Consider the following 10,380-nt stretch of genomic DNA (forward strand, 5'->3'; position numbering starts at 1 on the left):
TCAGAAACCATATAACTTCGGGCAAAAAAAAATTATTTTTTTTCTTGAAAGCTTGCCAAGTACTTGGAGTATGTTGCTTGGTAGCTGTAGACATCAACATATGCATGGCACTGCTTCTGAGAAAAACAGTGACTTGAAACAAATCTGGATCCTTCTCTTGCAAGTGATCTTAATTGGTTTATGCCCTGTGAGACATGAGCGGTGAAGACGGGAGCGCGCCCGATGCGCGATGAAGTAAGCGTGGGAGTGGCTAATAGGTCCGGGTTCGAGGGCGAAGATCTCTCAAATAAAATAGCTTTGTCTGCTCTTTTGTAGGACCGGTATGCTTTCAGAAAAGAACAGATTGAACAGACTTTCAGCACTTCAATAACAACTGAACTGAAAAAGAGAGACGACACGCGACACGGAGTGGCGAAATTCCACCCCAGAGAGTATTGGCCCCAAAACTTGGCGTCCCAAAAGCAAAGCCAAAAAACTGCCACCGTAAATCATAGAAATCCATACAGCTTGCCACGTCATCAGCAAACGCAAATTTCGAAAATCTGCTTGCTGCCCTTAGGGTTAGGATTAGGGTTAGGATTTCTGTAGTTTTAGGGTTAGGGTTTGCAGATTTTAGGGTTAGGTTTTCCAAAATTAGGGTTTCAACGGTTAGGGTTTCTAGCAAAAATTAGGGTTAGACTTTCCGCTCTCAGCCAGCCACGTCATCACTTTGTGACAGTTTAGGCCCCTCGGCCACATCTGTGAGTTGGCTCCATTCTTTAGGCTTTGACACGTCAGCAGTTTGTTACAAAGCGTCGAAGGTGAGGCATGTGACCAAACACCTCAAGGGGATTGCAAGTACTTGGTGGTATACCAAGGCTCTGCAAGGAACTTACAACAAGACTTGGATTCAATTCAAGGCTGAATTTTCCGACAAAATTTTTGCTTTGAGGAAGGCATCCAATTTGCCCAATAGGAACACGAGCGAGTCAAAGCAAGTAGTGGTTCACTCTTGCGAAGGTAGCTCTACTCTTGATCCTCTCTGAGGAAGGAAAGATGAACAAATTCAACAAAGGACTTTTACCCGAATTTTGTAAACGCATCTGCAAGATACTTTGCAGCAGATGGTGGAGTCAGCAATAAAAGTTGAAAGTGTACACCTTAGTGTATATAGAAACAATCCCCGCAGTGGGACGAGAACCATTGAACACAGAAACAACAAATTTTAGTTACCTCTCCTCGAAGGATACATTGCTATCCGGAGAAAGTTTGGAGTAAGGGAATTCAATCTAACTCTTGAGTTTTTGACCCTCAAACTTTAAGTGAGAGGGCAGGTCTTTGATCAAAGTTAAATCTTTGAGAAATTCATAAACTGCGTATTGCTTTTATGCACGAGATATGCATGTGTCTAACCAAGACAATCACTCTCGAGTATTTATGAGAGTAGAATCAATTTGAAACATTGTTTTTTGAGATAAATTGGTTTGTTCAACTAGGCGAAAGGTCAACTATTGATCTGGTATCCGGTAGTTCTTCAACAAATTACCTGCTTTCAAGCAAGACAAGCTTTCACTATGCTTGAGTACCTTATGAACCAACACTCCTTACCCAGGAAGATATGGTAGTGCTTTTCGCACAAGTGAATGAACACTCTCTTTATGAGTAAAGGAGCAAGAGACCGCTACGGCTTGTGCTCGAGGAATCCAAGGATTGAAATCCTAGCTTATTTGATGAGCGGGTTTTGCTCTAAGAACGAGCCAAGGAATTGTCAGGTTGAGCGTCTTCGCTCTAAGGATTTTACGAAGGGAAGGAATTTTCCCAGGGATGAGAGTTTGTTATACTCTCTTGAGCGCCTTTTTGCGCGCAAGGATATTCCGACACGAGAATCTCTATTTGAGGTGTGTTTGGTAGAAGGAATTTGAGTTTCTCTACGGAGAAATGGTTTTCTAATGGTCGTTGATCATTGAGTATGCTATGTGCTTTTACCATTACAGTAGCAACTTTTGGTTGCGGTATATGTTTCTCCATTAGAAGGTCAAGTAGCATTTACACGCTATTAAAATAAATTCGAACTATTATGTTCGTAAGAATATAGTTCGCCAACCGTTTCAAAATGGTAAGGATTACATATGGCAGAACATCCCTGAGAATCAAAGAGGGTTCGCTCTATTGTGAACCGGGTTTGAACGTACGTTCAAAAAATGCTATGGCTAGAATCCTATCTGCCTGAGATTTTGCAAGTCGTCATTGATGCTTGCAAGGTGAATCATTTTTGATGATTTTGTAAGGAAGAGACGCTAATGGGCGTCGGGAAAACACTATTGGTGGTAATAACTCGAAGGAGGAAAAGATTGGAAGGAAGTGCCGCCGTGCACAAAGAATCTTCGGATTGGAACCGTCCGCCTACGTTGAGCGACGGCCCTGAACAAGAACCTTCTTTAAGGTGATCGCAAACTTTGTTTGTGAAAGAAAGACATCGAGCTTAATGCTCTATGACTTGGGCATTCCCTATGTGGGAGGACACAAGAGGTTTAATACCCTCTGGACTAACAGCGCAGGATTATGCGCAAGGAGAGATACCTAGATTGATTTCTAGGAAGATTAATCTTTTCGAATTTGAGAAGACGGAATCAAGTTAACAGAGTCTCGGATAAGGAAACTTTGGATCAGAACAATTGGCCTACCCAAAGCAAAGGCCCGGAATAAGAACTTACTTTGGTAAGGTGGCACACTTTGTCTGCCACCACAGGAAGATTCACATGAGCTTAATGCTCTCGACATTCCCTATGTGGGAGGACACAAGAGGTTTAATACCCTTTGGACTAACAACGTAGGATTATGCGCAAGGACAGACACCTAGATTGATTTCTAGGAGGATTATTGAGAAGGCGGAATTGAGTTAACACATTCTCGGAAAGACGCGAATGACGAGTTCTTACATGGCTCGTAAGTTTAATGAATGGTGAAGGATATCCTCGAGGTACTAGAGGAAGGACATGAACCGGTAAGGTAAGTATTGAAATTATTGAATTTTTGTTTAATTTATTTTTTAAGTTCTCTTCTAAGAAAGGACCAGCTCAACTCACCATTGAGCAAGATTCGGAATTTTTCCGATTTCTCCTCGGATGTTCAGTTGGACCTCTACAGTTGAAGACAATTGTTTATAAGTGAGAGGGATGTTGCTAAATTGGCTTTATTTGACATAAAAATAATTCTAAATGAATTATTGGACTTCTAAGTGAGGGTTTTCTCGCTTGGAACACCAGGAAAAATAATTCTAAATGAATTATTGGAATTTTTAAGTGAGAGGGTTTTTCTCACTGGAGACATCAGAGTACAATATATTCCTAGTGCGTCATTCACAGTAATGACGGGAGCACTGTGAAAGGGAATATCTGTAAGGCCACCAGGAACGGGTACTTCTGATGCGTCACATCGGATAGGTGACAGGGAGCATCGGGAAGAAGTATCCGACCATCCGGGAACGAACATCGCTGATGCGTCATAGGATGGGTGACATAGAGCATCGCGAAGGAGATTGTACCGTAAGTTCGATAGGAAAGGACTAGGTGATGGGTATTCCTGATGCGTCACAAGGTGGGTGACGAGTGCATCGGAAAGGGGATATCCATAGTCAAGAGGAAATTCCGAACTGTGTTAGAATTGTGCACAAGGAAAAGCAAGCACTTGAATGAAGATGGGTTCAGAGGAAACTTTGAGGAAAAACACATGCTTTCTGAGAAAGCGGGATTGCTTTTCAGGAAATCAGATGCTTTCCCGCGAGAAAGCCTATGTCTGCATTGCAACTGTGCATGTCATTGCATCCAGGGACGTCTGGGAAGTGCTGTGAAAGCATTGTTTTTAACTTATAAGGTTTTATTGAGTGTTTAAGCAGATTCAGACTATTTTTAAAAATACTCTGGCTGCCCACTTAATCAGTGGGCAGCAGTCTGATAAATAAGGCAAGAGATCAGCCAGCGTTTTCTCTCTCTCTTTTTCTGGCAGGACAACGGAAAACAAAAAAAAACCGGCCGCGATCTCTACGCAAGCAGCTATTCGCGCCCGTGGCCAGGAGCTATAAAAGCATCACATGCCCTCACTCAGAGGGGAGGATCAGTTTTTGCAAGAAGGAGATGCTGTTGCAGAGTTCACCCGCAAAGAAGACGTTTGCCGGTGATGCCCATGATTGTCCCAAGTGTACCCGATGTCGTCAAGACCCAGTGCGCGAGTTCCCTCGTGAAGAAGTGCCTACGGAGCGTGTTTCCATCGCGACAAGCTTCTGTTTTTCTCTGTTTTCAGCCCATAAACGTCGTAGACGGGGCTGATTTACGAGAAGGAACCCGAGAACACACCTCTTTTGTGTGTAGGATTGGAAGAGAGGATTTTCTATGTAGAGATCTCTTCCGGGGAATTGCTTTTTGAGAACCGAGTTGCGTTTCGAGCGTCGAGACTTTGAAGGTAACGATTTTCATGTTATGATCTCTGAGTATTTGATTGCAAGTGTACTTTCTCTTCGTGCGGGAGTAGGAGCAGAGGAAGGCATGAGCCTCTGCAAGAGAAAAGCGCTCTGAGGAACTAGAGCCAGATCAGCCCAAGGGTTTCATACCCGAGTTTGGAAAGTAGATCCACGGATCGGAGAGAGGTAGTCTCTCAAGTTGTGATCCGGAAGTTGGGATTCCCAAGTAAGGACTTCATGTCCGGGAAAGCAGAGTTGTTCTGTGGGAAGAGGACTCTGGAAACAGAGTTGGAAAAAAGAGTTGCAGGGATGCCATGCCCTGAGTCTGGAAGGTGAAATCCAGAGGCGAGAACCTTGATTCTCGAGGATTTGGAATAAGGAACGGAAGTTCCTTGGAATAGGATTTTGCCCTAGGAATAGGAAGCCGAGGCTTCCGGGAACCATCAAGTCTTATTCTAGAACGAGTGTGGTAATACATTCGGTTCAAGTGCTTGTATAGACTTCTCCTCAGTAATAAAGATACTATTACGGGGGGGACCAGCCCATCTTCTGGTCCCGAGTACTGTGTCGATCTTCTCACTCTCTCTCTTTCTCTATCTATTTCTCTCTATATCGTCTGGCTTCAATAATAATTGATAAATCCTATTTATCCGAATGTTATTTATATTGTTATGCGCTCCCGTTTGTGACAGCATCTAGAAGCATTGTACCAGACTTTGTGCAACCTAAAGCAAATACCTCTCTAGCAATAGAGAGGGGGCCCTTGCAGGGGGATTTGGGACCCCATCTAGTGTGGTCTCTCTCTCTCTCTCTCTCTCTCTCTCTCTCTCTCTCTCTCTCTCTCTCTCTCTCTCTCTCTCTCTCTCTCGTGCACTCACTCACAGTTTGCATTCCACTCTCGTTGTTTTGGTCATTGCACATTCTCTCAATAAGTCAAGGAAGGCTCTCCCTTCTCGTCTCTTGGGATAGTTTCCTACGACCTTAAAATTCTCTTCTTCTCCTCCTCCTCCTCCTCTCTCTCTCTCTCTCTCTCTCTCTCTCTAGCACACTCACATTTTGCATTCCACTCTCGTTGTTTTGGTCATTGCACATTCTCTCATTAAATCAAGGAAGGCTCTCCCTTCCCGCCATTAAAAGGAACCTTGAGCACCCACTCATCACTCATCATGAGCCATACACCATCATTCACTTCCACTACACATTACATCTCTCTTCTCTCTTGAGTCTTTGCACATCTCTCATAATGTAAAAGGAATTCTCTCATGAAGTAAAACTGTAAAAGGAACCTTGAGTACGCACTGAGCACTCATCATGAGCATTCACCATCAATCACTTCCACTGCACATTACAATTTTGGACAGATTTCAGCCAGTGTACTTGCCCTTGCCAAGGAGTTTGGGCATCACTTTCGACAAGAGGCTGCTTGCAACCTTAGAACCTGGTTTACACCTATCTATGGTGGACATTCTCTCGTGCGTTAGCATTGACTTAATATGTCAAAGATGGAAAACAGAGAAATGTTGATGTACACTAGCAAAGACGAGGTGCTTCTAACTTGCATGGTCATCTCAAGTGGATGTCTTGTTGGAGATTGTTGGATGTGGTCCATATACCCTTGTACCGTTCTCCTGTGAAGGTGATGAGTTCTATCATATCCAACCATACGTGGCCTCTTGGTGTCAGGTGGAGAAGCGTTTAGCCAAAGGTGGGGACATGTTGTGGATCTTGGAGGACCTTCTCATCTAGTCCCAGTTTCCTACATATCCCCTTCTTTACCGCTGGCGTAGTAGTACTAGATTCTTATTCAGAAAGGAGGATCATCCGGTTACCTATGCTTAAATGGAACAGTTGCATGATAATACTATCGGGAAGGTATTGCAACTACCTTGTGACCCGAGCTTTATAGCCAGAGGGGATTAGTATCTCTTGCACAGACAACATGTCTAGATATAGAAGCAGAAGCAAAAGGCACAGAAGGATGATACTTCTGGTATTGGTGAGAGATCCAAGGAGGAGGTGATATTTCACAAGTGTGAAGAACACGGGCATATTTGGAGGAATTGCCGAAGAAGTCGAATTCGGATTGCGAGTTCGGTGAGGCGGCTTCTCTTGCACCTGTTCCGAATTTCACACATTGGTTCATCTACCTTCATCTTTATCAAGGACTTGCAAGGCTTGCAGACGAATAGGACTCTTGCCATATTTCTTTCTTAGCACCAAGCTGAAGCGATGGCTCCTACTTTCTCGACAAAGCTTAGAGATTCTATTCAGCCTTTGAAGGATGGTGTGGTAGATGAGTCAAAGGTTGTATAGTTTTGTGATCCTCGGCAAGGGAAATGTGTATGTTGGCTTCTGGCACTATGAGCCGACTGTGGAGCAGGATGGCTCAACTAGTTCTCAAAGCTAGTGTGGTTGATCTCCAATTTCTTCCTATAATCTATAGCTATTGATGGGTTTCCCCATCTAGATCTTGTGAGTGGGGGCTTTCTCGTCCAGTGAGGCTTTTGGAGAGTCTAGGCATCATGGGGGATTTTTCGCAAATTTTGTCCGATGTGCCACTTGTGGCCTTTTTGCTAGGCGCCCTATTTTTATGCTTTTTAACCCTTAGTAATTTCATTTATTTGACATGAATTATTGAGATATGAGTCGGGCATTTTTGTTACTTCCCTATATAGGGAGAAGGGGAGGGGCACAATGTAGTGTGCAAAGCCTTGTGCTCTGTTGTGCCCTACAAAGCTTGTCCATACTCTCTCTCTCTCTCTCTCTCTCTCTCTCTCTCTCTCTCTCTCTCTCTCTCTCTCTCTCTCTCTCTCTCTCTCGCGCGCGCGCTCCTTTAACACCGCGACTTTTGCTGCACTTTTGATACTTTCACCCTAATGGTTCTCTTTATTAGCTTGGAGTCTCTCCTCTAATGTCCTCACTCTGCCCTTAACACAGTTCTACAATAAGAATATACATCGAGTCAGCTCCATAGACACTCCTGTGTCATGTCATTTCTTCATGAGTCTAGCTTGTTGTAAGGTGCAGCGGAATGAATGTTGTTCTTTCTCAAGATGAGTGATCCATATTTGCTCAAGGTTCCTTTTAGTTCTTATGGAAGGGAGAGCCTTCCGTTCTTTAATGGAGAGTGCTATGATCACGAACAAGGTGAGTGGACACTGTGCGTGCAAGTGTATGAGACTGAGAGATAGAGAGAAGAGAGATACGACACCAAAGACGTTGTAAAACCCTCCTCCGAAGGCCCCACTCTCATCAACGAGAGTGGTCTACTTATGATTGCACAATCTGGTACAAATGGTATGCATGGGACTGATGCAAGTCTAGGCTATGTCGACGATGACGACGGGGATGACGAAGTCGACCTAATGGCTGAAATCTGCAATCTTTCTACTGCTGTCCAAAAACGCTATGGGCTGAAATCTGCGACTGAGCCAAAAACGCTGATTTTGGGGCTGTTTTATGTGGGTCTTTGTTGCTGAAAATCTGCAGTTTAATGGCTGAAAACTGAGGTCTTGCTGGGGCTGAATTTGCTACTTCTTCATGGGCTGAAAACGCTAGGCTGTTGTGGCTGAAAAACGTTGCAATCTGCTAACGCTAGGTCATGCAAAAACGCCAGGGATGCAAAAACGCTAGCTGTTGGCTTCTCTGCAAAAACGCTAGAGGATGGGTTCCCTTGGCAGGGAGCCCTGATGCAAAAACGTCAGGCTGTGGTAGGGTTGCAGCGAGTATCTACTGATGGAGAAAACGCTAGTGATGGGTCTTGCTTTGCAGGAATCCACCAAGGTCTTGTTGGAGAAGTTGCCTGCTGAGCTTGGCTCCTGTTGCCTCTTCTGCCAATTAGTGCTAACCTAGGTTTGCTTATATACAAACTTACTCAATTTGCCCTACCTATTTTCCAACAAAAGTCACTTAAAAATGATAAGTGAAAAATGTCAAAAATAGGGAAAATAGGTTAAATGCACTGGAAAATTCCCCTGAAGGATTCTGATGGGAATGCTTATGATCATGTTGTGTGCAACCAGAGGATATGCATCTACACTAAGTGTCTGGACATGCACGATCTGCGAACAGACTCACAAAAGTGCCAGATCGCTTCTAAATCTAGACTGATTGGACTCACTGAACCCTTGTCGTGATGTAGCTTGTCCACGAACACATAGGGTTGGATGTGTCACGTGACACTTGTGGCACCAAAAAGAAATGATAGCCCTACGTGTGAGTATGTGGTTCAAGTTCAAATAGCCTTGGCGAAAACCTACCTAGCCTAGTATCCATTTGTGATCAGTGACAAGTCTCTACCCACTTACTAAGTTTTAACTTTTTACTCAAGAGAAGAGGCATTCAGTTTTGCTAATATGCGCCTACTCCTAATGGTGTGGTAATGCCATGGTCCATAGGATCGCCCAATATCAAGATGGGCACACATGGTGTGTACTCCCCCCAAGCCTCAAGAAGGCATTAAACATAAGAGCTGAACAAGGGGCCAACACATGCCTCGCAGTTATACCCAGCATGAGAGTGAAAGAGAGTCTTCTTCATTTTTCTCCTCTTTCAAAAAATAAAATAGAGCACTTGTCATATGATAAATCACTAAGACAAAATAAATTTACAACAATTTTTTCAACCATAAAAAAGAAATAGAGCACCTTAAACTCTCAAAATAAATGGAAAATCGCACAATCTAAAATTGAGCTCAAGAAGTTAAATGCGATATGAGAGAAGGGTTAAAAAACAATACCATCTTCATTAAAGACAAATTTATGATAGGTTGCCTACTAGGAGAGAACTACTCTGATCACACCCAGAAGCAACTCTCAAAATGCTACAAGATTATTTTCAAAAAGTGGTAACGAAGGGCAATTTATCATAATTTGGCTAACTATACTAGGTTATTTTTGTTAGCTCCTGATCGACAAACTAGGCATCAAAGAATATACACATTGCTTGAAAGTAATTCACAATTGCAAATCTTGGAATCCATTTTAGACGAGTTCTGAGATACAAAAATGGCTCTACCAATAAGACGACTTTGCAAGTTATTATTATGGGTTATGATGTTCTTGAATAAACGATCATAAGCCTAGACAGCTGTAAGTTCATTAGTTCATTAGCCTAATTTTCTGATGCAACTATTTCCTACCAACTAGCTATACAAGTACCAAAATTGAAATCGAAGTTACCTTTTGCAAAGAACATGTCTGGTTGCATTGTCAGGATTGAGCAGCCCATGTTGGAGATGGCATGAAAATGTCCTCAATTGTTCCTCTTTTCTTACCACTAGCAACCAACTTCAACTTTTCTTGCCAGCAGCCGCCACTAACTCCAAGCTTCCTTAACATCTTCGAACTGGCTAGCCTGCTGCATCACTCTTTTAGGCAGCAGCTTTTCTTCGGTTCGTCTGCATTTCAAGCAGACCCCTCATACGAATCAGAGACTTTTTCGCATTTACTTTCTGCGACTTTCTTTGTATGCCTGCATTGACCGCCGTTCTTTTTGGGCTTTGAGGTCCTTCCTTTCAAGCATGTTTCATCTCATACTCTTGAGCTTGTCACCGTAGACCGGGAATTATAAAAAGCTTACCCATCCAATGCACTTTAGGAGGCGTCCTATTTTGCAGCTGATACTCATAGGCAATGTCTCTAGCTTTTTGGCCTACATATGGTAAAGTATGGAACTCTTGGGAGCAATTGTGGAGCATTGGATCTTCAATTAGTGCCACATGGCAAAGAGCGGAGAAGGAAGTAGGGAGAACTCTATACACAACAAGTGTGTGGCCCGTCGAGAACCCTTTTCTTGCTACAAACTCCCTAGCCAGACCTCCCTTTTCTTTGCCTTGGCCTCCACTCCCCCCTCCAATCCCTCTCCTTGTGCCCTGTGGGCAGGGGGCCTTCAAAAGGTGCATCTACTAACATAATATGGCGGAAGGGGGAGCCCTTTACACGTGT

General features: G+C 43.5%; 1 protein-coding gene across 3 annotated transcripts in view; it reads right to left on the minus strand.

Annotated features, from left to right (window-relative positions):
- The window catches only part of LOC147461578 (uncharacterized), a 30,376-nt gene extending 20,399 nt beyond the window's left edge, over positions 1–9,977 (minus strand). For all 3 annotated transcript variants that reach the window (XR_015187621.1, XR_015187620.1, XM_086509083.1), the window contains exon 1: positions 9,616–9,977. Coding sequence is in view for 1 of the 3 variants with exons in the window: in XM_086509083.1 (XP_086365209.1) it covers positions 9,616–9,664 (49 nt within the window). In the remaining 2 variants the exon portion in view is untranslated. The remainder of the gene's footprint in view (positions 1–9,615) is intronic.
- Between the last annotated feature and the right edge of the window lie 403 nt (positions 9,978–10,380).

This window comes from Adiantum capillus-veneris, chromosome 3 (genome assembly GCF_014529385.1).
Source record: "Adiantum capillus-veneris isolate H3 chromosome 3, ASM1452938v2, whole genome shotgun sequence".
NCBI classification, from domain to species: Eukaryota; Viridiplantae; Streptophyta; class Polypodiopsida; order Polypodiales; family Pteridaceae; genus Adiantum; species Adiantum capillus-veneris.